Below are 27,787 nucleotides of genomic sequence, written 5' to 3' on the forward strand. Positions count from 1 at the left end.
AGAAATAGGGAGACGGGAGAGAAATCAGAGCCGCATTGCAGAAGCTCCACCTGGCAGCCTTTGAGGGTCAGACGAGAGAGCTCAAGGGTGGGACAGAGGCTGAATAAAGACAGAGACAACGGGAGAGTAGGGAAGACTCAGGTTGTTGTATGGACAGACTTGGGATCTGGTTGGAATTCAGGTCACAGTGAGGAGAGGCTGAGGGGAGGACCCTGATGTTGTGCGTCTGGCTTGTAGGGAAAGTGGGGCGGTCATTAAAGAGGAAAGTGGGGAAGAAGAGGTTTAGAGTGGAAGATGAGTCCAGTTTGTGGGCATGTTGAGTATGAGAGCCCTGTGCAGCTTGGAGTGGCGAGGCCAGCGGGCAGCGGGCCGTGCAGGCTCAGGGCTAAACAGAGAAGCTTCAGCGAGCATTGAAGCCAAGTGAAGCTGGGAGCCCTACAAGGGATGGGGAAAGGGGGGTCAAGGGCAAGATAGAGGCTTTGTTGGTGGCTAGGGAGAGGAGTGTGGTCTGATGGCAATAACTCCCCCCACCTCCGCTCCTAACCCCACAGACAGGCCACCGATGCATGTTTGAGATCAAACAAAATTATGTATCTGAAAGCTCCTTGAAAGGAGTTGGTGGTAAAACGAAGGAAAGAGCAGGCCCCTGAGATGAAGAGCAGGAGCCCAGAGAAAGCTGGGATGGCAGTGGCTGGGGCGGTGTTCTAGTGGGGGAAGGGAGAGAGGAAGCAAGGGGAAGGCTGGGGTGGGAGCTCAGAGTCTGGGAGGGAGCCAGAGAGGGTAAGATGAAGGGAAGCGATGGAGAGGAGGGAAGTCAAGAGAGGGAGCTCGTTCTTGTAGCTTGGAAACTGAAGCCATGAGCCCCTACACCCTCACAGTGCCACCCCAGCTCAGAAACAAGTTGGCTCCACGTCACCAGAGCACTCATGGAACGTAGGATTCTCCCCCTTAACTTCACAGATGCTACCCGAAGCCCCAGTCTCCTTGGAAATTTTAAAAGTCATCTCCTCCTACTTCTAACTGATGCCTGTGTATCAGTCCTGTGTATTGAATTTTGTTATCAAATCAGAGATGTGTCTCACCGGAAAATAAATTTGTTGGGAAAATATAAGGGAAAAAAATCTCACCTAAAAGTTAGACAAAGCTGGAAAATTTTAATTATATTTGCTAAAATAGTTTTTTTTGTCGTTAAAAAAGGTCATAAAATAAGACATAGCTAACACAAAGCATAAAGTAGTGTTTCCCTAAAGAAGGGTTTGTTCTACAGTCAAATCAGCTTGGAAAACACTGCAGCCTCTTTAGCAGTGGTTCTCAGACTAGAGCTTGCATCAGAATCTCCCGAGGGCTTGTGGAAATCTGGATTTCTGGACCCACCCCCAGAGTTTCTGGTTCAGGCAGCCCGAGGTGGGGCCTGGGAATCTGCATCTCTAACAAGATCCCAGGGTGTGCTGGACCTGCTGGTCTGGAGCCACACTGAGAACCTGTGCCCCACACTATCGATCGATCGTGAGGGATTGAGAAACCCTGACCCCTGACATAAGGAAATCTGCTTCCTGTTGCTGTCCCGTGCTCTCCACACTCAGCCTGGCTTACCTTTGGGGCAGGAGGCCCCTCCCAGAGCAGGTGTCCCTCTGGCACAGGTGGCAGAACCAGGGCTAAAGGTGCATTTACCTTCCCCCTTCTTGTTTTCCTCTCTTCCCGTGTCCTCCTCTGCGCTTCAGTTTAGCTCAGCTGGCATTTATGGAGTGCCTGCTGTATGCCTGGCCCCAGGACTGTTCCAGGGACCAGCAGGCTTGCCTTCTGTCTTCCTGTGCCCCACCTCCACATCTGCCTGGGGGGTGGGGGCCCGAGATGGATCAAACTGGCCCCTCGGTCCCAGCTCCAAGAAACTCACAGTCCAGTGGGGACTGAGCTGTGGATCACTCATCACAATAGCATGTGGTAGATATTCTTTAGGAAAGGAGTTCTGGGGAAACTTGAGGCAGGGGAGGAATTAAGTCTGGGGAGACAACATCAGAAAAAAGCTTTCTAAGAGAAAAGAAGCTCAATCTGGGTCTTGAAGGATGCGTAGGAGTTCATCACGTTGATTAAAGGAGCTGAGGTGATGGCATTCTGGGCAATGAGAACTCCAGTGATCCAGGAGGACCAGACTGGGGATCTGAGTAGGGAGTAGGACTGAGGCTGCCAATGCAGGGAACTGGGCAGGAGTCCCGGCCTTTACCTGGGGGTGGGGGCAGGACCATGGGGGTTTGAAGCAGAGACGAGATCCAAGGACCTTGGCATTTTAGTGTCAAGCAGAAAGGGGTTGGTTGTCAGATGCGTCAGAGATATCAGGGAGTTTAGGGCTGACCAGGGCCCTTGAGATGCAGCCACTCAGAAGTCAATGGTGCCCTGGGTGCGAGCACTTTCGGGGGTTAGAGAGGAGAGGAAGTAAAGAGGCGTCAGTAGGTGAAGAGTCTTCTGTGAACGGGGTGTGAAGGAAGAAAGGGGATGAATGACTTAGAAGAGCTTGGGGGAAAGGAGAGGGCAGACTGCTGTGCTGCAGTCTGTAATCATGAACTTGCCCACTGGGCCCCCAGAATGCCACGGTCTAAGGCTGCAGCCCTGAATATTAACAGTAAGAGATGGTCATGGTGGGTGTCATGGTGCTAGTTGCTAAGATTCGTTGAACTCTTTTTATATAATAATGCTTTCTATACATCATGTCAGCCCTGTGAGGCAGGAACAATTATGCCCATTTCACAGATGAGGAAACTGAGGCACAGCAAGGTTAGGGACTTGCCCAAGCCCATGTGGCTGGGAAGTGATCGGGCTGGGATTTTAGGGCAGGCCCACAATGCTCTGTGCTGACCAGCACCTCAGCGGCCCTGTCACCTTGGCGTGGGCCTGCAGGTGGACTCCCAGCCCCATCCAAGATTCCTGTGTCCAGACCCCAGCACACGGTGGGGCCCGAGACCCTAGTGGTCCAGCCCCCTAGTGGTCTTATGGGGAAACAGCACCCACCCTGTGCCTGGCAGCGGGCTCTGCACTGCTGGTCCCTGATAGACAGACAGAGCCTGCAGACCCAGGGCCTGGCCTGCGTCCCTGCGGCTCACGTCTGAGCAGTGCCACCGTGCCCGTGGCCCAACCAGTCCTCCTGTGGAACACTGACGCTCAGGCTGAGGTCACTGAGAAGCCATCCGCCTTGAACCTCCGACTCTGGGCAACTGGGTTTCCGCGCCACTTCTGGGTATCTCTGACGACTCGTTTCCTCCAAGCCACCTGCTCTGCCTGGAACAAGGCCAGCCCTTCTCAGTAAGCTTTGTCCTCGCTCCAAACAGGAAAGCTATGAAACAGAAAATGGAGAAGCTGCTAGAAGGAGGAAAGTGGTGGGGGAAGCAGAGGACACTAGTTCTGCGGCCTCTCCCAGCACAGGGCCAGCAGCTGGTGCCCACCCCTAGCCAGCAGCTCGTGTGGCTCCCTGCTCAGCTGTGTCTTTACCTGGCTCTGTCTTTACCTGGCTGTGTTGTTACCTGACTTTGTGACCCTGTACAAGCCAGGTGCCTCTCTGGGCTGCAAGTTGCTCTTTGTGCAACAACAGATCTTTGAAGTCCCTAATATCATATTCTGATTGTCTTTAAGTATAGTGATGTAGGATTTCATCGTTGTGCTAACATCATGGAGTGCACTTACACAAACCTAGATGGTACCACCTGCCACATGCCTAGGCTCTCTGTACTAATCTTTTGGGACCACCGTCGTATATGTGGTCTGTCATTGACTAAAACGTCATTATGCAGCTCATGACTATATGTAGAAATATTTTGCCTCGAGATGACATGCAAATATTTTCCTACTAACACCGCTTCTTCCTGGATCTGTGGCTTCCTCTGAGTCCTGCCACATCCACCCTGTTTTCTGTGCCAAGCTTCTGTTTGGAGGTTAAAGAGACGGAGCTGGAGAGACTGACCCATGTGGGGCTGTGACTCACTCCCAGTTCCCGTGAGATCCCCGGGGCCAGGACCTCTTTCCTGGGCACCCCCTGGTGCTGGGCCATCCTCAGGGCTGTGAGGATTGTACAGGCCTGGGAAGGCCTCTCCTGTTCCAGAAATAAGTCCTTGCCACACCCAGACTGACACTAGAGGTTACGGTAAGGTTTACTCCTCTGGCTTAATAAGGGTGTCTTCCCAGGATGCTCAGCTACCAAGGGCCGTTGGGGAGGAGGGCCACGGACGCTGGGGGAGGAAGGAGTGGACAAGGCTGGAAGAAGCTGAGCTGGGGCGTCCCTGGGCCCCGGCGGCCTGCCTAGCAGTGGCAAGTTCACTACAAGCATGTGTGTGAAACAACCATGTGTGTAAATCTCCTCCTTCCCCATGAGAGGCTGGGATAAAAGTGAGGGAGATACCAGCCCGGACTAGGGCATGACACCAGCGTTATTCTCCAGCTCCGAGGTGCTGAGTGCCACCTGTGTGTGGCCACCACTGCCCAGGCTGTGTTCCAGAACCTTCCAGGCATTACAGCCTCTCAGTAACCTGCAGGCAGCTGGTTTGTCCAACTCACAGAGGAGAAATTGAGGCTCACAGAGGTCACTGGCCTTGTGACTCCAGGACCCTCTCCCAGGCAGCGTGGGCTCCTAGGGGTCCCAGGGCAGGCAGTACAAATGAGAGAGGTGTTTGCTAAACTAGGGAGGAATCCGAAGGGGAGTCTGCAAGCCCATGTCACGTTCTGCCTCGGTGTCTTTTCCGTACCTGGCAGAGCAGGAGGGACCCCAGTGTCTCCTGCTTGTCTGCCCAGTTCCCACCTTCATTCACTTGGACTTGCTGCCCTCATGCATGCTCACAGGTGGCTCCCTGGGATGACAGAGCCCTCTGTCCCCATCAGCCAGGTTCCAGTCTGGACAAAACACCCAAACCTCAGTCCTCTGATTCCGCTGGTTGGGGAGGGCGTGAGGAGGCCTCTGGACTCCCAAACCTTCCTGTGGCAGTGCTCAGCCAAAGCCAGCCCGCTGCCCCTGAAGCCAGTGTAGGGAAGCTCAGTGCTGCTCCCTGGGGAGGGGCTCTGCTGGCACCCATGGTGGAGGAGGGCAGGAAGGGGAGCCCTCTGGAGGAGCACAGCCCTGCCCCAGGCACCTGTGCTACCTTCTCAGACAGTGATGGCAGCTGGATCCTGGGCTCAGCGCTGAGCAATGCAGCCACCCGCCTGGTGCTTAAGGCAGAGGCGGGTCTTCACACAGTCGAGTCTGTCCTCCATCTGCCTTCTGCTGCAGAGACCGCATCCAGGGCCAGCCTGGTCCAGGGAAGCCGTGGCTTCCTGCACGTGGAAGGGGGAGTGGGGGACGCTGGGCGGGCCTGCCAGATCCTCTCACCCTGGATGCTCAGGAGGAGAAGAAGGAGGGGCGCAGGGCATGCCAGGCCAAGGGAACCGCACATGCAAAGGCCCTGAGTCAGGCCTACAGGAGACAGAGTGGTGGGGAGGCGTGACCTCTGGAGGAGAGGGCAGTGAGTGCTGACGGCAGGGAGGGGACTGTCAGCCATGTGTGTGCCAGAGAGAGAAACTGAGGCCTACTGTCACAATGAACACTGGCCAGAATTCCCAAACCTCTGCCCTACGCCTTGCATGGGTTATGTAGAGAAGCCTGGGAAGCCTCTCCCCTTCTTCTCCACCTTTCCCAGACCCATCCTATGCCTCCTCCAGGAAGCCCCTGGGATTGCCCAGGCCCCCTCAGACCTCACTCCTCACTGCCTGCGGCCCGCATTGTGAGTTCAGCGAGCTCTTGTCCCTGGTTCCTTGGCTGTCCTGTGTGATGAGCATTGGGAAACTGTGTCCCCAGCACCAGGCACAGAGCCAGGGTTAGGCAGAAAGTAAATGAGGAATGGAACCACTCATCCCCCCAAATCCAGGAGACACCATAGAGCAGCTGCCGAGGGGATGCGGCGCTCTGTCCCTGGGAGCTTGCACAGGACCGGGCCCAGCGAGTGGGGCAGCAAAAGTTTGACGAGTGGCTGAATGCATGCATGGACAAAAGCAGGCATGAATGGGATTAGAGGCGCCCTAGACTGTTCTGGAGGGCAGGCAGCTAGTCTTCCTCCCAGGGGAGGTGCAGTGGGAAGAGCATCAGGCGTGGATCCTCGTTCCACAAGGCCAATTGGCTGCCTTCTCGGAGCTGCCCTGGGTTCAAGTCCCTGCTGCCTGGGGTGTCTAGGGGCTCAGTGAGACCATGGTGTGAGGGCTTTGCAGAGGGAGTCGAGGCTAGAGCACGTCTGAGGGGTGATGCTGTCTCCTGGTCTGCAGGATGGAAAACCTGTTCATCAACCGCTTCATGCACATGTTCCAGTCTTCCTGGAATGACTTCGCCGACTTTGAGAAAATCTTCGTCAAGATCAGCAACACTATTTCTGGTGAGTGTGCCTTTGGGGGCTCTCGTGGTGCTGGGGAGCTGGGCATGCCGTCCTGGAATTGGAAAGGGCTGCCCCACCCGCTCCAGCACATTGGCCGGCCCTCCAGGCTGAGCTGTCCAGCCCTCCCCATCACCCCGGCCAGCATCCTCTGTACCCCAGGCAGTTTGTTTCACGGGGGGTCACCCTCATGCCCAGAGTTTCTCCTCCTGGGACATTCAAGGTGAAACCTCATTTCATTATCAAAGGTCTCAAAAATACCGGAACTTTGTGTTTATATATGTCAATCACTTATGTTTCTGAACAGAGTAAAGGCAGAACCTAGCTTGTTTTTTAGGTGTTTGCATAAAAGCCACACTGGGTTCTTTTGGACTAGGATGTGTTTGGTGGAGCGAGAGCCTTGTGATTGCCAGGGATGGCACAGGAAGGACAAAACAGCAGTGGAAAGACAAGGAGCCGGGAAGGCGGGGTGAAGACTAGGTATTGAAATAGGCCCCTGGGCGAAAACTGCCCTTGCAGATGCCTCCCCAGGATGCCCTCCACTCTCCTCCTCTTCCCTCCATCCTGGGCAGAAGGACCTGAGTTCTTTTTTTTTTCTCTCCCCCTATAGGTATAATGTTTTACGGCAGATCTCTAGAACTTTTCCATCTTGCTTAACTGAAACTTTATGCTCATGGATTAGTAACTTCCCATCTCCCCCGCCCCTAGCCCCTAACACCTACCATTCCACCCTTTGATCCTATGAGTTTGACTCTTCTAGATAACTGATATAAGTGGAATTGTGTGGTATTTGTCTTTCTATGTCTGGCCGATTTCGCTTGGCGTAATGTCCTCCAGGTGCATCTACGCTGTCACGTGTTGCAAAATGTCCTTCTTTTTTAAGGCTGAATAGGATTCCACTGTGTGTATGTACCACATTTCCTTTATCCAGTCCATTGTAGATGGGCATTTAGGCTGTTTCTACACGTTGGCTGTAAGGATTGTGCTGCAGTGAACATGGGGTGTAGATGTCCCTTCTAGATTTCAGTTCTCCTGAACACATACCAGAAGTGGGGTTGCCGGATCATATGGTAGTTCTATTTTTAATTTTGGGGGAACCTCCATACCATCTTCCATAGCAGCTGCGCATTTTGCATCCTCACCAGCAGGGGACAAGGGTTCCAATTTCTCCTCATCCTCGCCAAAACTTATTGTCTTTTTTCTGTTTTTAACAATAGCCATCCTGACAGGTGTGAGGCAATATCTCATTATGGTTTTGATTTGTATCTCCCTGGTGATTAGTGATGTTGAGCATTTTTTCATACACCTGTTGGCCATTTGTATGTCTTCTTTGGATGGAGAAATGTCTGTTCAAGTCCTTTGCCCATTTTTTAATTGGGTTATTAGCTTTTTTGCTATTGAGTTGTAGGCGCTCCTTATATACTTTGGAGATTAAGCCCTTATCAGATATATGGTTTGCAAATGTTTGCTCCCATTCCATAGATGCCTTTTCACACTGTTGAGTGTTTCCTTCGCTGTGTAGAAGCGTTTTAGTTTGATGCAACCCCAATTGTCTATTTTTGGTTTTGTACTTGAAAAAGGGGTTTCCCAGGGGCTGGCCCGGTGGCACAACGGTTAAGTGCGCACATTCCGCTTCTCGGCGGCCCAGGGTTTGCTGGTTCAGATCCCGGGTGCGGACGTGGCACTGCTTGGCACGCCATGCTGTGGCAGGAATCCCACATATAAAGTAGAGGAAGACGGGCACGGATGTTAGCTCGGGGCCAGGCTTCCTCAAAAATAAAAAGTGCGGGGGTTTCCCAGGAACTTTCTGAGCCACTAAAGGCCAGCTCAGGGATGGCGGGTGGTGCCATGGGCTGACACAGTTGTCAAGCAGTTGGGCCCAGCGGGTGGAACCTGTGATCAGCTGTGATGCCAGCTGATGCCTGGAAGAGGGGGCCCAGCAGGGACTCTGGCCCTTGGCCATGGTCAGGAGGGCCGCAGCCCGGCCTGCCTCCACTCAGAGCTTAGGCTGGACTGTGATTCTCTCCCCTGTAGAGCGAGTTATGAATCACTGGCAGGAAGACCTCATGTTCGGCTACCAGTTCCTGAACGGCTGCAACCCTGTGTTGATCCGGCGCTGCACGAAGCTGCCCGAGAAGCTCCCAGTGACCACGGAGATGGTGGAGTGCAGCCTGGAGCGGCAGCTCACCTTGGAGGAGGAGGTCGAGGTAGGACCTAGGTGGCTGGGGATGGCGGCCCAGGCCGGACGCCCAGCTCAGATGGCCTGGGTCAGACAACCAGGTCACACTCCGCTGGGCGGAAACCACGTCCTGCTGGCCAGTGCTTGCTGGCCCCCAGGCCACTATCTCCAGGCTTGTCTGTCTGGCCCATAGTGAGATCAGCTGCCCTCAGTGAAGTGGCCTCTTTCTTTTCCTGGGCATTTATGAAAACTGTCTTGTCCAATGTAGGAGGAGGAATTGAGGGGGATGTTTCCCCATGATGCTCAAGTCTGGGAGCATAATCTCAATATTTTCAATATAATAATTAAAAGGGCTCCCTCTGACTAGGGACTGGTATGGGCCAGGCGTCATGAGAGATGCTTTACACACACAGCCATCAGATTGTCCCTCACCTTGCAGAGGAGAGGGAACCAGAGAGAGAAGCAAGCCTTGCCTCAGGACAAGAACAGAAAAAGAGAACACTGATGGAATTTTTGATGGTCTAATTAGAAATGTTGGTGTCATCACTTCCCGCCCTCTCCCCCTCGCTCAGCCCTCGCCTGCAGGGTCTGCTGTCTCCATGTCCAGGACTAAGCTTGTCTTGAGACAGAAAGGGTTCAAACCGCCTCTTCCATGGATCTGGGGGGACTCGGTGTCAGGCCCCTCTGTGTCAGAGACTGGAGGCCCTGGGAATGGCCATGGGCTCCCAGCAGTTGGCCTCTTCCCACTAGAGCCTGGATGACTGGGCCTCCTGCCACCTGCCCCCAGGTGTCTCGGTGGCCTTCTGCTGTTTCTGGTCACCCCCATCTTGCTTGCTTAGCTTTCCTTGGGGCCCCAGCCAAAAAGGCATGGTCAGTGCCATCTGTGGACAGACCTTCCAGCCCCCACACCCTGCCACCTCACTCTGGAGGGCCACCTGCCCAGCTGAGGTCCCAGGGCAGGCAGTCCTGGCCCCTTGTGGACCTGCTCTGGCCCCAGGACACTACCTGATCACATGGACAGCTGACAGTGCCCCCCGTGCAGGCACACTCACGAGCACACACACAGTATTCCTCTGCATTCTGTTCCTGGATGTATTAATGTGACTTCGTGGCTGTGCACTTCCAACTTCAAATCAGAGAAACTTCTAGGACTGGGAGAGACCGAGCAGCTATCTGTGCACCCAGCCGCCTGGGCAGGGTGACAGCCTCTGCTCAGGAGTCCTTGCCACCTCCAGGGCAGGTGGGGTATGGCAGCTTTGTCACAACCATCATCTGTCCTTTGAGTTATGGTCTTGATGCTCAGCTGTGGTTTTGGTCATGAAGCTATAATCTAATAGCCACCATTGACTGGATTCTTACACACACACCTCCCCATCTCTCACACACACCACCCCATCTCTCACACACACACCTCCCCATCTCTCACACACACACACATCTCCTACACACATCAGCACAATTCTTAATTCCCACTGTCATTTGTGCTACGTCTTTTTGGCAGTATCTTAGTGATCTATGTTAGACTTGTGGCTTACCAAAACTTCTAAGTTTTTTTTAGTCTTCACCTGCGTGGTTTATTTTTGTAGAGAAATTCTATCCCTATTGTTGGTTTTGACTCACTGTTATGGCTCTTCAAGACTGCTTTAGTTTATATGAGGATTTTTAGGTTTCAAGTCACAATAACCAGCTCCATCTGGCTTACTCTAAGAAATGCACTGGCTCAGGCAGCAGTAGGAGCAGAGCTAACAGCTCAGAGCCCGGGCCAGGGCTCAGACGATCCCCTGGCATCGTCTCTCCATTTCTCAGTTCTCTGCCTCTGTTGGGTTTTTTTCTTAGGAGGATCTCCTTATGTGGAGGGGAAGAGGACCACCAACAGCTTCAGACTTACCTTCCACCAGTTTAGCAACCACTACCCACTGCCAGAAAGGACGTCCCTATTTCTCTACATTCCCAGCAGGTGTCAGAGCCCAGAGAGAATTCCCTGAATCAACCCACTGTGGCCAGGAGAATGGAGCATGCTGACCAAATGGAGAGCACAGGGACACCAGACAAGCAGGAACGCCAGTGTCTGCTACAGAATCCCGCAGTGTCAGAACTGAGAGACAGGGTTGGCCCCTCCCTTTCCAGAAGCATGAAACTGAGACCCAGAGAGAGGAGGTAGCCTGGAATAACAGAGAAATGTTCCCGACGTTGGCCCACATCCCAGCTTTGGGATTTGGTTTCCAGGCTTGGGTTCCCAGGGCCTCCCTTTAGCCCAGCATTGATAACATTACCCAACCTGGGTTGTCTCAAGATTTGATTGGCAGCTGCTCCTTCGGCACAGTAGTCACTGATGGTCACCTCTGCTCTGAAAGTCCTGTTACCCAGCCCATCATGGAAGCCCAGTCAGGGTGTCTCCACCTTCTTGACAAGGTGTCCTGAGTGGCCCGGTCCCGGCTCTCCTGGAGCCAGCCTCTCCCCACCCTCCCTCTGCCCTGGTGACCAGGATAATCCCTCCATCCCCACCTCTGACCACACACATCGTGGTCAGACTGCTCAGAGTTCATCATTGGTGTCAGACATCTGCCAGGGTTCTCCCTGTCTGAAAAGGAGGCAGATGGTGGCCAGGCTCTGAGCTCCTCTCCCATCTTTGGGCCCACCCCCCAAGCCAGGATTCGTGAAGCGCGTGCGCAGTGGCCACAGTGTGCCCTCTGCAGATAGAGTTCTGGACACACATCTCACCTGAGCGCCTGTGACCCGTCTCTGCCACGTCGCAAACCCGGACCCCCACCCCAGCCGGACCACACCCCTGCCTCCATTACTCGCTTAAAACAAGAAACGCTTAGGAAGATGCGCTGCTGGCCATCTACCCAAACTCCAAATTCTGGCCTGAGCAGACCCCATTCTCGCGGAAGGAGCCGTCACGGCGCTGTGGTTGGGCTCCCCCTAGAGGACACAAGTGTAGTCTGAAAAGGGCAGCTTTCTACCTTGCCCAAGTCCCAGGCACATCGCTTGTATTGAAGTATAATAACTACAGAAAAGGGCACGAATCAGGAGTGTCAGCAAGCTCAGGGAACATGTCCCAACTGACCCCACCGTGTCACCAGCCTCAGACCAGGATGCGGAACGCTCCACTCCTGCAGACCACCCCCAAGCCCTGCAGATACCCCGAAAGACCTCCACCGGCCTTGAAGACCGCTCATGACCCTGTAGACGCTTGCCTCTGTGGACCCCACCCCTGCAGACCCGCCCCCCTCCATCTCTTCTCCCGAGAGTGACCCTGTCCTGCCCCTGCCCCTCGGGTCTGCCCGCTTTTGAACTTCATGTCAGTGGGGTCCTGCAGCATCACTCTGTGGTATTTGACTTCTCTCATCTATTTCACCTAAACTCTGTCTCCTTTCTTCTTACTAACCTGTCATTCTGGGTGTTTTTTCAACATCTTTCATGAGGGTCAAGCAGGTTTCAGGTACCACAAATGCAGACTTGGCTGCCTCCCTTCGTGTTACCAAAAAACCTCCACAATCTGTAAAAGCTCTCCGTGTGCATCAGCCTTTGAGCCGGAGGACGAGAGAACTGTAAATTCTGAACTCCACTGAGTTGCCAGGGGCCCCCAGAGCCACCTTCCCGCCCTCTGGGACTGACTCTCGGGTCTGTCTCTGCCTGAAACTGATTAGGATGTATTTCCTCTTGCCTCCTGAAGCAAGGGAACATTTTCATCGTGGACTTCGAGCTGCTGGACGGCATCGATGCCAACAAAACAGACCCCTGCACACTGCAGTTCCTGGCCGCGCCCATCTGCTTGCTGTACAAGAACCGGGCCAACAAGATTGTCCCCATTGCCATCCAGGTAGGCCGCCCGGCCCTGCTCCTTTCCTGGGTAGCTCCCTCCTTGGCAGCCAGGGCTTGGGGAGGAATTTCCTGGGTGGCTCCAGCCAAACCTCCAGGAGGCAGAGGCTGCTGTGCCTCGCATCTCCTAAGCTGGACAGGAAAAACAAGAACTTGGGGCCTCCTGCCAGCTGTGGGGAGCGCTGTCCACGAGAGGGAAAGGGCTCCATTCCCCAAGATACACTTGTGAAATCCCTGGCAGGCCGAGGTGCTCTGCGGAGGACCTGCCCTAGCATGATGCATTGTGCCCCACAGGCCAGCATCCTGGCCAGGGCCCCAAATCAAAACACCAGCAGGGGCCAGGCAGGTGAAGCTGGGAGATGAGCTGGAGGGTGAGGCCACAGAGAAGCACCATGAGGCCTGGGACCAGGAACCGGGCCAGCCCTGGGATGCTGCCTTCACGTGCCCACGGGCTCTTGTTTCCACCAGCAGCAGTGGAGGAGGGCGGGGAGCAATTTGGGTGAGAGGCAGGCAGAGCTTCATCTGTCCCCATTCCTAGCTGCTCTCTGCTTCCTCACAGCACCAGGCCCCTGCCACGCTGTGGGATCTGGGACGCAGACAGCAGGAAACAACGCCCAGGACAGAACCAGGTCTGAATCCCAGCTCTACCACTGTCTGTGTGCACCAGTGCCTCAGTTTCCTTATCTGCGTAAAATGATAGGTAGCCAGCAGGGCCTGCCTATCTTGGAAGGTTGTGGCAACAATCACGTGACTAAAGGCAAGTCCTAGTCTGAAACCCTGATGGCCCAAATGTTTCAGAATCCAGGATTTTAAGGATTTTGGCAGTGCGTCTACTTCATTATGTGACACCTCTCTCCCTGGCCCAGGTCTGGGGCAACATGATATTTTACAATCAGACATGTTCACTGCAGAAATACTAACATGTCTGACTGTAAAATACACACTGCTAAAATCCTTAAGGAAACTGAGGCACAGGTGCACACAGACAACGGCAGAGCTGGGATTCACACCAGGCCGTCTGGCTCCAGAGTTTGTACCCTCCCGACCCCATTCCCACACCCATCTCCCAGTCTCTGGGGCTTGTCTCCCCCAGAGGAGTCCCAGCGTGTTATCAGAGAGAAGCCCTATGCTGTGCTTAAGACACTGGAGCACAAGGTAAAGGGACGGGTGATGTTAGGGAAGTAAACAGAGCTAGGAGACCCAAGGAGAGGGGCCCTTTACCACCGGCATGTGCCTCTGAAGCAGCCTGTCCCCCGGGACCTCTTGAAGTGGCCTAGAGTCAGGGCCTGGCTGAAGTCCCGGCTCTGCCACCTGCTAGCAGTCCGTGGGACCTCAGACAAGTCACAGCATGTTCCTGAATCTCTTCCCTCTCCTGCAAATGGAAGCTTTGCAAACTGTAAAGAACCATGCAAATGAAAGCCAGAGGATAATAAATCCAAAATCTTGTCTGAGAAAATAAATAACCCCCCTATGAGGCTGCTGAAAGAAAGAGCAAAAATATACAAGATTAGGAATAAGAAAGAAAAGATAATCACACATTTAAAAAATAATAATAATAATGTGTAGGCTGGCCCACTGGTGTAGTGGTTAAATTCAGTGTGCTCCCCTTTGGTGGCCCGGGTTCGCGGGTTCCCAGATACAGACCTACACTACTTATCAAGCCATGCTGTGGAGGCATCCCACATACAAAATAGAGGAGGATTGACAATGGATGTTAGCTCACAGCCAATCTTCCTCACCAAAAAAAAAAAAAGAATGTGGCAACAATCTGAAAAGCTAGTGGAAATGGATAAAAACCTAGCAAAATATAAATTATAAGAAGAAGTTATATAAAAAAGGTCAATTTTCACACCAGCAATTGGAAAGCTGAGAGGCCAATACGATGAACAACTGAGTTTTAGCCGACCTCTAGACAGCAGACATTTCCAGAGCTCTGTAAGGTCTGTCGGCCCCTGAATTCATTCTGTGAAGCCGGCATAGCCTTAGTACCAAAACCCAATACAGGTGGGCTCTAAGAGAAAGCCGAAGACCAAACAAGTTACAAATGTAGATTTTAAAAGAAATCTAAGAATGACATTAGCAAAGTGCATGCAGCAGTGTAATAAATGACTAACATGTTGTCACCAAGTGGGCTTTATTCCAGATGTTTCAATATCAAGAAAACTACCAGCATAATTCATTAGGAAAAAAATCCTCTGATTATATCAATCAACACTGAAAGGGAATTTAGTAGGCACAATTAATAAAAATTAAAATAGTAATAGAAACAGTAAACTTATGTATGATGAGGACAGGAAATATCATTCAAAAATGGCAACTCTAAAGCCATTTCTGTTCAAGTCATAAACAAGAATGCTGCTATCATGAATCGTTATTCGGTGTTGTCCTGGAGGTCCTCGCACGTGTGATAAATAAGAAAATAAAATAATCAATAAACATGTAAAAAAGCAGAGGAGACTCTCTTGTGGTAATGATATGAGGGTGGACCTAAAAAACCTAAGAGATTCTAATTTTTTTAAAAGCTACAAGAATTAATAAGTACGTTTAGCAGAGTGTCAATAAATATACTCCTCAAAAACACCAATAGCTTTCCTCCATGCTAACAGTAACATACAATACTCATATAAAGAAAAACTATAAAATTATTTTAAAGGATGTCAAATGAAATAAGAAGTGCTTTGATATTGAATAAGAAAACTTTGTATCATAAAAATGTCAGTTCTACCAACTTTTATCATACAAACTTAATGGATTTCCAATTAAAATTTCAATCAGGTTTTCTCTCTTTTTTGAGGAGGTGGAGAATAGGAAGGTGAGAAAACTGAATAAACGAATTTAAAGATTCATATCAAAAAAGAAATGTTCAAGGATAGCTAACATTTTTTGAAAAAGAACAAACAGAGGAGTTTCTTTGCCAGATATCAAGGAATACCATAAGGTCACTGTTGAAAGCGGATGCTACACATGAAAACAGACAGCATATAGATAAAGAGTCCAGAAATAGGCCCCATACATAAGAATTCAATGTATGACAACGGTGGTTATTTGACTCAGTGAAAAGCGATCGAATTGCAGTGGGGCCATCGTGACTGCCTTTGCACAAGGAAAAAGTTAAATTGGACACATATACTATTTACAAAAGTTTCAGATGAAGTGAAGATTAAAATGTAAAAAAGTAAAAGAAAATTTAATAAAAAATGTATAACATGGGTGCTAAGGAAACTTTTTAAAGAAGAAACAGGAAATCAAGAAGTTATAAAGGAAAATATAGGCATATTTGATGGTGTCATGTTTTAAAAATTGAATGGTAAAATAGGCCAGAAACAAAGCCAAAAGGCAAATGATAGATTGGGGAAAATAACTGTGACATAGTGACAGATAAAAGATGAATATGTATAATATACACATAGCTCCTTCAGATTGATAAGGCAAAGACAAATATCCCAACAGAAAAATGGGCAGAGAATGTGGATAGACAGTTGATACAAGAGGGATGGTAATCATCGGTAGATGGAAAAATTCTCCACCTCACTAGTAGTTAAGAAAATGCAAATTAAAGTGACAATGACATATTGCTTCTGACCCATCAGGCAGGGAAAAGAAAAGTGGTAACACCCAGCCTCCAGCAAGAACGGCGCCCCCACGCGCCAGCCTGAGTTGTCGCAGCCGGGGACGCGCACACTCTCTCCTAACAGGCGGAATGCGCAGTTAGTACCTGGGCCCCTGGGCCTGCCCTGAGCAGGTCCACAGCACCTGCTTGCTGCACCAGGTGTGCCTCTGGAGGTTCTGGATTGCAGAGTGGGTGGTCAGAGGCTCCTGGGGGCGGGACTGGTGTGGCCAGTGTGATAGGAAGGACACTGGGGGGCTCCTGGCCACCACTGTTTACCGTTTAAGTGTTCTGACAACCAGTCCCGCTGAACTGGTGCGTCCCAGCGGAAGGAGCGCAGCAGTGGGGCGCCCTCTACCCACGTCGCACAGCCGCATCCCTGCGGCTCCGCGGGCTCCCAGCGCCCAGGCAGTAGAGATGAGAGAGCAGATCCGCAAGGATGCGCGTGCGAGGATGACTGTGCAGAGGGCTTTGCGGGGCAGAAAGCAAACTTGAAGTCAGTGTGAAGGCAGGAGAGGACTGATTGAGTGAAACCTGTCGTGCCCAGACCGTGAAAGGTGATGCTGCCTTTAAAACGGATGAGCTAGGGGCGGCCCCATGGCTGAGTGGTTAAGTTCCCGCGCTTGCTTCTGCGGCCTAGGGTTTTGCCGGTTCGGATCCTGGACGCGGACACAGCAGTGCTCATCGAGCCATGCTGAGGTGGCATCCCACATAGCAGAGCCAGAAGGACCTACGACCAGAATATACCACTATGTACTGGGGGGTTTTGGGGAGAAGAAGAAGAAAAACAAAAAAGAAAATTGGCAACAGATGTTAGCTCAGAGCCAATTTTTAAAAAAATTAAAAAAAAACAAAAAACGGATGGATTAGGTCTGTCCCAGCTGACCTGGAGGGCTGACCTGGAGGCCTTTCCACGAGGAGTTAGCAAAGCAGAAAGCAAGATCCAGGGGAAAGATTATATGATCGCCTCCATGTCAACTGAATTCAAGGACCTGACTAGATACTCGTGTGGGCATGGGGAGGCGCAGAAGGACATAGGTCACTGGGTTGGGAACACTGGGATGGACTGGTTGGGACACAAGTGAGCAAAAGAAAGAGACAGTTCATTATAATAGTGTTCAGTTTATGGAAAGTCAAACAGATAAAGATGCACATGTGCAAAGAAGCTGGATTATGAAGTGATGTTTTCTTTCTTACGATCTTCTGTAATGACTGGAATTTTTACAATAAGTACATCTTATTTTCTAATCAGAAACAGAAAGCTACTTCCTTACCCAAAAAACAAGAACACCAAGCCATTCAGGGCACATTCTGGTATCCCATGGCGTCACTAAGGGCCTGGACAAGAGTGAGGAGGATGTTTAGGATGGGTAGGAGGGGAGCCCCAAATTGGAGTGGCCTGTGTAGGAGTTCAAGGTGGAGAGCAAGTGAGGGTCTGGACTAGGCAGTGAGAGTGGAGAGAAAGACCCCAAGGTGCTGCCGGGGAATGGGCAGAGCCCTGGGCCCCATCCCAGCTTAGCTCTACCCACTGTGTGACTTGAGAGAGCTGCCTGACCACTCTGAGCCTCGGTTTCCCCCTATGTAACATGGGAATGGCAGGAATCTGCCTTGCGGGGTGATGGTGAGGAATAAATGAGATAGTACAAGCAGAGCCCCAGGCATGCAGCAGAGCATGTTCCAGAGGGCGGCCGCACCCCACGTACTCTGGGAGGCACAAAATGGGGGGCCAGGCAGTTAGTGCACATGAGTGAAGCTCCAGGGAGATGGGGAGACGCAGAGCAGTGGGAGGGGTAGGGTATGGGGAGGGGCGGGGATGGTGGGAGGGGTGGGACAGTGGCGGGGCGGGGCAGTGGGGAGCCTGAGAGCTGGGACTAGAGAGAAGGAGCATGTTTCTATGAGAATATGGGTGCAGAATTCACAGACCTAATTTTTCAGGAAAACCTAGTAATCCAAATTTTTATGTGAAATTGTCTGATATTTTAAGGTTCACAACTAATTGCATTAATAAGCAAATAAACAAGAATACCGTAAAGGTCAAACTCGGCTCTCCCCTCGTCCCCACACTGGTCGACCCTGGGTGAGCAGTGCAGCTGGCCTCTGGAGCAGCTCTGTCTGGTGCTGGAGCCACTGGCCCCTCGGGGCTCTAGAACACTTGGGCTGTGGTTAGTCCAAACTAAGGTGTGCTGGAAGTGCAAAATACACATCTGCTTTCGAAGACTTATAAAGAGAAACAAAAGAACATAACATATCTCTTTAATAATTTCATATTATGTTCATGTTGAAATAATATTTTGGATATATGGGGTAAAATAAAATTATGTATTAACATAAAATTCACCTGTTTCTTTTTACTTCCATACTGTGGCTACCTGAAAATTTAAAATTCCATATATGGCTTGCGTTATATTTCTACCGGGCAGCACCGTTTTCGAGGGAGAGACAGGGAAACGACCTTCTAGAACACTCAGCATGACCTTGAGGAACCCACTCAGTCTGGCCCCTCCTCACAGCTCTCGTGTCCTTGGTCACTCGGCTCCAGCCGCACTGGCCTCAGCCAGAACCAAGAGTCTGGCCCGGCGCCCACCCTCCGGCCGTTCCTGCAGCCCAGCGCTGCTCCTCCAGTCTTCTCAGTTTGTTCTCATCCCGAATGTTCACCCTCCAAGGCTCTATGTCCTCCTCTGAAAGATGGGGTGATCACAGCACCCACCTTGCAGGCTTACCGGCCATCACGCTGTCAGGTCCTGAAGCTGTGCCGGGTGCCATGAATGCTGTTGTCATGGGCAGAGGGAGAGACCAGGGGCCTAGTGGGTGGGGAAGGTCAACGTCAGGATTCATTGTCAGTGGCAGATCATGGAGTTTGGGGCTTTATTTTCTGGCATTAGCAGATGACTGAGTGTGTGTTTTTGTGTGTGTGTGTGTATGTGTGAGGAAGATTGGCCCTGAGCTAACGTCTGTTGTCATTCTTCTTCTTCTTTTATTTTTCTTGCTTGAGGAAGATTGTCGCTGAACTAACATTGGTGCCAGTCTTCCTCTGTTTTGTACGTGGGATGCTGCCACAGCATGGCTTGATGAGCAGTGCATAGGTCCACACTCGGGATCCAAACCCAAGAAGCCCAGGCCACCAAAACGGAGCATGGGAACTTAACCACTATGCCCCCCCCCGACCCCCTGCTGAGTGTTTTTAAAGAGGGATTGACGCGGCATGATTTGCATTTTAGAAAAGATTGTCCACTGTGGAGTTGAAACTGGAAAGAGGAAGACAAGCCCCGCCTCTACTGAGGCGGCACCTGGCTGCAGGTCTGGGCCAAGGGACAGTGACCTGGGACACGGCATCCTGAGGGCCCTAGAGCCCTGGGAACTGGAGGAGTAAATGGAGAGCAAGAAGGGAAGTCAGGAGCACCAAGGCCAAGCCTGGAGAACAGCAGCATTTAAGGGAAGAGCAGAGGAAGGGAAAGTGCAGGAGACCAACAGCAGGGGTCTGAGAAGTGGGGGGGCACCAGCAGGGAGGGAGGGGGCACGCAAGGCAGGAGAGAAGAGGGGGCGGGGCTGGGAGACCACAGCAACAGCCCTACACACCTAAGCGTGCTCACTCCATGCTAGTCCCTTCATGCCCTCTATTCACTTCCTATAATAACTCTGTGACATGAGTAAATATTGTCCCTTATTACAGATGGTGACCTTGGAGCTCAGAGAGGCTGAGTAAGTTGTCCAGGGTCCCACAGGTAGTAGTGGTGTAGCTGGGATGAGAAGTATAAACCCTGGGCCTTCTGCCCTCCCCCATGATCCTCTCATGATTCCTGAGTGACTGTTGAAGAAGTTTGGATTCTTCTGGAATTTCCTGAGAGGCCAGGCTCTCCTATAGCTATAGTCTGGAAAGAAATATTGCCATGTGTTTTCTTTCTCCAATGTATTCAGCTCAACCAGGTCCCAGGAGAGGAGAATCCCATTTTTCTCCCTTCGGATGCAAAGTATGACTGGCTTCTGGCCAAAATCTGGGTGCGCTCCAGTGACTTCCACGTCCACCAGACCATCACCCACCTTCTGTGCACACACCTGGTATCTGAAGTTTTTGGCATCGCCATGTACCGCCAGCTGCCTGCCGTGCACCCCATTTTCAAGGTATAGCAAGCTGCTGCCCCACCTGGTTGGGGAGGGAAGCCAGACATGGGGAGGGGACAGAAGGAAGGGAGGAGGGGCACTGACATCCGCACAGGAGGACTGCAGCTGAGCAGAGAGGACCCCTGGAGAGATGCTCAGGGGGCTGTCATGACCCCGAGGATGAAAGCAGCTTGGAGCCTGCTGGTTCCTGAGGACACAGGGCCTGGGCCTGACACAGACCCTGGTGGCTGGGGGGCAGAGTTTGAAGAGGCAAATAAGTTCAGGGTGACCCTTGATTGATCGCAGGTGGCAGCCCCCACCGTCACGGCCCTTCTCTCTTCCCGAATCCCACAGGCACTGACTGCTGGAGTGACTGCAGGCTAAAAATACCTCTGTGTGCCTCAGTTTCCTCATCGGTGAAACAGGGCTCAAACAGTACCCCTGTCTCATAGGATTATTGTCAAGATTAAAGTAGTTATAAATTCAGACAGGTTAAAACAGACCCTGGTCAAGCTCTAGACAAGCAGGGACTGTATCATTTTTATCATTATTGCTAAGCCTCGAGCTGCTCCCCAGGCCTCCAGCAACTACGCAGCAGCAGTGGAGGTCAGCATGCAACCGTCGCTTCCTCCCTGAGCCCCAGCATCGCCCCTCCACAGCGGGCCAGGATGGGGGGTGCCGAGGGTCCCTGGAGTACCTGAGGAGGGGCAGCGCTGGTCAGGAGGCGTTCTCTGAGATCCTCTCCTGCTCCTCCACTCAGCTCCTGGTGGCACATGTGCGGTTCACCATCGCCATCAACACCAAGGCCCGCGAGCAGCTCATCTGCGAGTATGGCCTGTTTGACAAGGTGGGTGTCCCCGCCCCCTGCGTGCCGGGAAGAGCCCAGCCTGGCGGGCACCCACTTCTCAGAGCCTCGGTGACTTCCCCGCCACCCCTGAGCTGAGGTCCAGGTTTCCTCTCAGGAGCCCAGGCCCCTGGCGTCACAGGGGCGGAGGCCTGGGAAGGGTGGGACGCTGGAGGCGCTCCCTGTGAAGGCTCCCCAGGTCCTCTGGCCAGTGTCCTGCCCCTTCCACGCAGCCCCCAGGCGAGCTCTGCTCTTCCCAGCTCTGCCTGCTGCTCCCCAACATTTCTTCCTCCTCCCTGTCGACTCCCTGTCACCTCCCCCGACACTGTCCTCAGGCGTGTGGGTATTTACCCTATCTCCTGGCACCCACTCCTCGCCTCCTACACACTAGGGCCCTGCGTCTCCTCTCCTGCTCTGCCGCCCATCACTCTGAGCACAGCCTCCCACCCTCTGCCCTTCCAGGCGCTCAGCACCCCCAACCCGCTCTCCCCCTCAGTGGAGCCTTGGGTCCCTCCCCACCCCTCCCCTTCTCTCAGGCAGCACCCCACCCCGTTTTGACCCTCTGTAACCTTACCAAGCCTAGCCCCTCGTGGTAGCCCTCCCCGCAACCTTCCCTCCCTTTAGTGAGCCGCCATATGATCACCAAGGTTGGGCCACTGTTTGCAAATGACAAACCCAACTCACACCAGCGGCAGCTGGACAGAAAATGTATTATCTCTTGCACCTGGACCTAATGGGGTGAGGGAGCCTCAGACGATGCCGCCAGGGTGCAAGCATGCTGGCTCCCATTTCTTTCTTTCTTTAAACTGTGTTGGCCCCATTCTCCCAGGCAGGCTCTGCAGACAGGCTTGTCCCCATGAGAGGGGGACAGAACCATTCACAGCAAGCTCCAGGCTCATGTTCCTCCCAGTGGCCACTACCTCCCATCCAAATAGAAAACAGTAGGGAGCAACTCTGATTGGTCCTGCTTGGGTCCCAGCACCCCAGTCCTCCTCTGAAGATTCTGTGCCCCGACTGCCAGCCACAGTGTGTGCCCGTGCAGGCCTGCGAGCACGTGTGTGCGCCTGCCTCTCTGCAGCTGGGAGGAGGACCAGTGTCCCACCTTGAGCACCTCTCCAGCCCTCACCTAAGCACACGACAGGCCCTCAGCAGAGTTGAGTGGGTCCCGCGGGCTGCCAATCTGCCCTTCTCTTTAGCCGAAAGATGAGGTCACTGACAGAAGTGCTCGGACCCTGAGCAGCCTGTGCTCAGAACTAGAGCAGGCCCGAGGGCTGCCCCAGCCCAGGCCCCACACTGCCAGGTGTCCCCGCCGCCTTCCTGGGGTGGGAGCTCGCCCCTCCCTCCTGCGACTGCCCCTCCCTCTCCGCTTCAGCCCCTCGCATTAGATCCGGCAGCGGCTCCTCCCTGAAACCGCCTCACCTGGCTGCCTTGGCGTTCTCTGAGTGAACGTCCCTCCTACCCCGCCTCACAGGACACTGGTTTGCCCCTCTGCATGCCTGGCCACCCACTGCCCGCTCACAGATTCTCATGGCGAGCTCTGGGGCTGTAAGGCTGGAGACGGGGATCCGGCCTCAGCTCACAGCGCCTCTCCCCTCCCACTCAAGGCCAACGCCACAGGGGGCGGTGGGCACGTGCAGATGGTGCAGAAGGCCATGCGGGACCTGACCTACCCCTCCCTGTGCTTCCCGGAGGCCATCAAGGCCCGGGGCATGGACAGCACAGAGGACATTCCCTACTACTTCTACCGGGACGACGGGCTCCTGGTGTGGGAGGCCATCAAGACGTGAGTGCGTGGGGGCTGTGGGACACGCTCTGCGCAGGAGCGGAGGGCCTGGCAGAGTGGGCGCGGGCATTGACGGACCAGGCCCGATGCCTAGATTGCTGACTCAGTGGGCCAGGGGCCTGGCTCCATTGTCAGGGCACTGATGGGGGAATGGGGGTGTGTGGGGGGAGGTATGTGTGCGACCTGAGTCTGGACATTAGAGAGTAAGTGACAGGGTCACCATGATGCCCTGCCCTGGGGTGCGGGGGCACAGGTCTGCAGGCCCCGGCTAGGCCACCCACTCCTAGCTGGGCCCCTCCTCCTGCGCCAGGTTCACGGCCGACGTGGTGAACATCTACTATGAGAGTGACCAGGTGGTGGTGGAGGACCAGGAGCTGCAGGACTTCGTGAAGGACGTTTATGTGTACGGCATGCGAGGCAAGAAGGCCTCAGGTAGGGCCGCCCTGGCTCTCCTCCCAGCTCCTCTTCTGTTCTTCCCTGCACCTCCAACTTTCCTTGGACAGTGCTGGCCTGTGGCCTCCACTTTAGCACCCGATGCTGGAGCCAGAGCCCCCAAGGGACCCCTGCCTACCAGTACGCCTCACAGGGACATCTCAGAGGCTTTCTGTGGCCCTTAGGAGCCCGGGTCAGAAATATCTGGAACACTGGGCCAATCTGCTATCCCCTCCCAATGTATCTTGCTGTTGCCTGGGCCCTCCAGCACTTGTGTGGGAACCCAGGGTCGGGGTAGGGGTGAGGTGGGTCTCCGCTGGTCAGGTGTCTCTCCCGGGATGGGGCCTCAGCCAGCCGGTGGCTCCACCCCAGGCTTCCCCAAGTCCCTCAAGAGCCGGGAGCAGCTGTGCGAGTACCTGACGGTGGTCATCTTCACGGCCTCGGCCCAGCACGCAGCGGTGAACTTTGGCCAGGTGGGCAAGGGCAGGGCGAGCCCCCCCAGGCCGGAAATTGCCCAGGTCACCTTGACTGCTCCTGGTGGCCGGGCAGGGCGGCCTTCTTCCCAGTCTTCCCTGGGGAGGTGGGGAGGGGGGCTACCTTGGCAGCCCCAGGGCCAGGAACCGGGTGTTCCCATGGGAATTCTGCCCACAAAGCTGAGGGCTTCGGCCACAGAGAGGGCCTGTGGAGGGACGGCCCAGGCCCTGCTGCGGCAGGAGAAGGGGACAGGGGGAGGAGACACTGGTGGCCGGGCCGCTGCCCTCCAGTCGGGCAGGTGTGGGCTGGCCGGCTGCAGTGGGCAGCGGCTGGCTGAGGAGGGCCCACGTGCGTCCGTGGCTGCCCCCACAGTATGACTGGTGCTCCTGGATCCCCAATGCCCCCCCCACCATGCGGGCCCCGCCACCGACGGCCAAGGGCATAGTCACCATCGAGCAGATCGTGGACACGCTGCCAGACCGCGGCCGCTCCTGCTGGCATCTGGGTGCAGTGTGGGCGCTGAGCCAGTTCCAAGAGAATGAGGTGAGGTGGCGGAGAGGCTGTTCTGCCTCCTCTGGTGGGCAGGTTACCTGGGTTTAACCCATTTCTCAACCTCAGGGGTCTGTGATGCGGGGCTCAGGCTGGGCACCTGCCAGCCAGGCATCCTGACTTCTAAGGCTGGAGGGGCCCGAGAAGTCCTCAGGCCTCAGCCTGGCCAGAGCTTGGGGGGGGCGGGGCAGGTGAGCACAGGGACTCTGCTCCACTGGGGACTTTCCCACCAGGGCACACCCACCACCCCCAGCCACTGACAAAGCTCTTTCACATGTGTTTCCCCGACACCCCAGAGGCAACAACTGAGAGTTTCCTGGGTCTCCTTCGAGACAGTGCATGCCCGTACACCTTGTTTAAACCTAATCTCGAAGCTGGGCATCCCTGTAGACACAGCCCCCTGGCTCAGTGCTGCACAGAATGACTGGACCAGTCCAACCAGCCCCAGAGCCCTGGCATTTTCATGGGTGTTGAAGTTGCCTTGGGGCCTTTGCTAATGCGTTGGTCCCTCACTCACATCCTGTAAATGTGTCTCTGCCTGTGTGTTCAGTGGGGCCAGAGGACACATTTCTAGTAGAGGAATTGCTTGAAACTGAACTGCCCGCCACAAACTAAATGCCAAACCCCATCGATAGCATGTGATGTTTCTCCCACCCTTTCCAGCCTGGGTATGAAACTTGCCAATTCTAACAATTCAATCGTTTTTTAAAAGATATGTCCAGTTTTAATTTGCAGACACCAGTGTGAGTGTGTGAATGAGCACACCACCCCACTAGGGCCCGGCTGTGGCCGTCCTGGGCTGGAGAGAAGGCCAGCGCAGGCCCTGCGTCCCTGCGGCCTGAGGCCAGGGGGGAAGGCAGGAGTGCTGTGTAGGACAGGGCAGAGCAGGGCTCCACAGCGACAGGCCCCCACAGCCAGGACCACCGCCAACCTCCCATTCGCCTACACCATCACGTGTCCTTTTAGCCACCCTACAGCTGTAGCAGGGCCATCATTTTTCCCTTTATCTGTGAGGCCTCAGCCCAGGAGCATTCTTGGGGTTCACTCAGCAGGCGGCAGAAGGTGGACATGGGAAGATGGGCACAGGCTCCCTCCCTCGCCTCCCAAGGGGCGGTGTGTGGGGATGGCTCAAGGCCCGTCTGTCGGTGTTTGGGCCCTCAGCTATACCTGGGCATGTACCCAGAGGAGCATTTCATCGAGAAGCCTGTAAAGGAGGCCATGGCCCGATTCCGCAAGAACCTTGACGCCATCGTCAGCGTGATCGCCGAGCGCAACAAGAACAAGAAGCTGCCGTATTACTACTTGTCCCCAGACCGGATTCCCAACAGTGTGGCTATCTGAGTGGTTGCCTGAGCCGGTCTCACTTTAGGACAGCCAGCTGCTCAAGGCTGGGCTTGGCGCCCAGACTCCAGCCTGCGCGGGCTGGCGGGATCCTGGGGTGGCCACGGGCAGGCCTCCTGGCAGCTCGCTCCTTAGGACCCAGATTCCTGGGAATTCTGCCCTCAGGCCCCAGGCTGACTGGCTTCAAACCAAAGGCTGCCCCAGGTTGGGCCACGTTTTAGCTAAGCTTTGGTGCATTTTCCTGTTCGCTCCTCAGTCTTTGGTGAATCTCATTCTTGGAGCAAAGTGTGTAAATACCGCGGGGACCCCTCGTACACGGGGCAGGACTGGGTAGCTTCCTGCCCTGTGCCCAGCTCAGCCTTCCACACCAGGCAGCAACAGCCAATCAGGCTAACTGGTAGACGTTCATTCTTGTTGGAGACGTGAAAGGATTATTTTCTGTTCTATTTATGCTTCGTCCAATGTCTTGCATATAGTAGGTTCCCAAATAAATTTCTGTTACATGAATTAAGGATTGGTTGTCATAAAAATAAAGGAGTGCTTTTAAAAATAGGTCTCCTTCCACATGCTATGTTCCAGTTGCCCCAAACAACTCATGCCCCTCCCCTCAGCAAAAAAAGCCATAATCATTGTGATTCCATCTAGGCAAAAGGCGCCCCCAACCCCAGTCCGGATAGAAGGTGCTTTTCTCCTCTTCTTTGCCCTGAAAGCTCCGACTCTTCAGAACATATCCCAGTGTCATCGCCTCTGGGGAGGCATCCTTGGTTGCCCAGATAGAGTTCATCTCTCCCCCAAGGCTTTGTCCAGACCTCTGTTGTTGTCCTCTTATGTGGTCCTCCGAGCTCCTGGAGGACAAAGAAACTACCTTACTTGTTTCTGTGGCCTGGCGCTGGCCCAGAACTGGCATAAGGCACCAGCCTGTTGCTCCCTCATTTTCCTCCTGGCAGGGCACCTAATGGACAGATTCCAGACATTGTCTCAGGAGCTGGGGACTGCTTTCTTCTACAGCAGGGAACTCAACATGACTTAAAATAACAATGTATTTTTTTCCCCAAGGCCCAAGAAGCAGAGCCAGCCCTGAGCCTGGGCATGGTGAGCCACTGTCTCCTCCTACACACATACCCAACCCACAGCCCCCAGGTCCTGGCTTCAGAATTGGGTCCACAGGTCTCCAGGATTTCTGGAAGGTGTACCTGATGTGGCAGGCCAGCAGCTCAGTGTTTGGGTAAAAGGCTTCCACCAGGGCCAAGATGGCATGAGAGAAGGTGTGCATGTGTTCCTGAAACCACAAGTCCCCCTGAGGAAACTTGGCCATTGGGGTGGGTACTAGAGAGACTGAGGTACAGCCTCTTACTGCCCAAGACTTCCTACCATCCCTCTGAGAACTGCCCACCAACTTGTGAATGACCTTGGTGACAGACCCCATAAACAAATGGTCTTGGTGGAGGCACTCAGCTCCATGTCCCCACAAGAGCCAACATACCAACTTTTATTACCCACAAGGCCATGCGAGACAGGAGGAGGGAGCAGGGAGGAAGAGAAGCAGGCAAGGGTGGTGATGCAGGTCTGACACATGTGGAAGAAGAGAGAGAAGGAAAGACTGAGTATAAAGGGCTTCAGATTGCAGTGTACTGCTAAGAAAGTCTTGCTCCAGCTAATAGGGAGTCCTCAAACAAAGGTGCCCATTACAGAAATCTTGCATTAAGCAGGAATGAGAAAAATGATGCAGGCATGAGTGTCACAGAGATCCAAAGGTGTAGCAACCAGAGTTGTGAGTCAGTTCTGTTCTCTGCTGCTGGATATTTGAGTAGCACAGCTCCATTGCTGCCACAGAGGAGGAAAAGCCCCAATTCTGTGCATAAACACCATCCAAATCTCTGCCTGACCCCTCAGCCACCCAGGCATGGAGCCAACTGCAAACAGCTCAATTGAAGATAAAACAAACTGAGATTTGATCTTTCAAACAGTTTTCAGTTTAAGTTCAACCAAGTTAACTGCTTGCTTAAAAAAAAAAAAACACTCTTCCAAGCAGTATAACAGAACTCAGAATCTCTACAAAATAACATTCACGACAGACAGAGCACAATCCAAAATTACTTAACGTACAGAGCATTAGGAAAACGTGACCTAGTCTCAAGGGAAAAGACAACCAAGAGAGACTAGTCACAAGATGACCCAGATGTTGGAATTAGGCGACAGTGATTTTAATGAAGTTTTTATAGCTGTGCTCAAGGAGTTAAAGGAAATATGCTATCAGTTTATGAAAGGATAGGAAATCTCA

At 53.4% G+C, this 27,787-nt stretch overlaps 1 protein-coding gene across 1 annotated transcript in view; it reads left to right on the top strand.

Moving 5' to 3' along the window:
- Positions 1 to 26,056, top strand: part of ALOX5 (arachidonate 5-lipoxygenase) — a 56,499-nt gene extending 30,443 nt beyond the window's left edge. Inside the window, exons 5-14 of the mRNA XM_023647845.2 lie at positions 6,271 to 6,377; positions 8,409 to 8,581; positions 12,233 to 12,379; positions 19,901 to 20,104; positions 20,844 to 20,930; positions 22,532 to 22,710; positions 23,021 to 23,142; positions 23,515 to 23,615; positions 23,989 to 24,159; positions 25,327 to 26,056. Of these exons, the coding sequence (XP_023503613.1) occupies positions 6,271 to 6,377; positions 8,409 to 8,581; positions 12,233 to 12,379; positions 19,901 to 20,104; positions 20,844 to 20,930; positions 22,532 to 22,710; positions 23,021 to 23,142; positions 23,515 to 23,615; positions 23,989 to 24,159; positions 25,327 to 25,506 (1,471 nt within the window). The 3' untranslated portion in view covers positions 25,507 to 26,056. The remainder of the gene's footprint in view (positions 1 to 6,270; positions 6,378 to 8,408; positions 8,582 to 12,232; positions 12,380 to 19,900; positions 20,105 to 20,843; positions 20,931 to 22,531; positions 22,711 to 23,020; positions 23,143 to 23,514; positions 23,616 to 23,988; positions 24,160 to 25,326) is intronic.
- Positions 26,057 to 27,787: the final 1,731 nt, after the last annotated feature.

Source organism: Equus caballus, chromosome 1, assembly GCF_041296265.1.
Source record: "Equus caballus isolate H_3958 breed thoroughbred chromosome 1, TB-T2T, whole genome shotgun sequence".
NCBI lineage: Eukaryota > Metazoa > Chordata > Mammalia > Perissodactyla > Equidae > Equus > Equus caballus.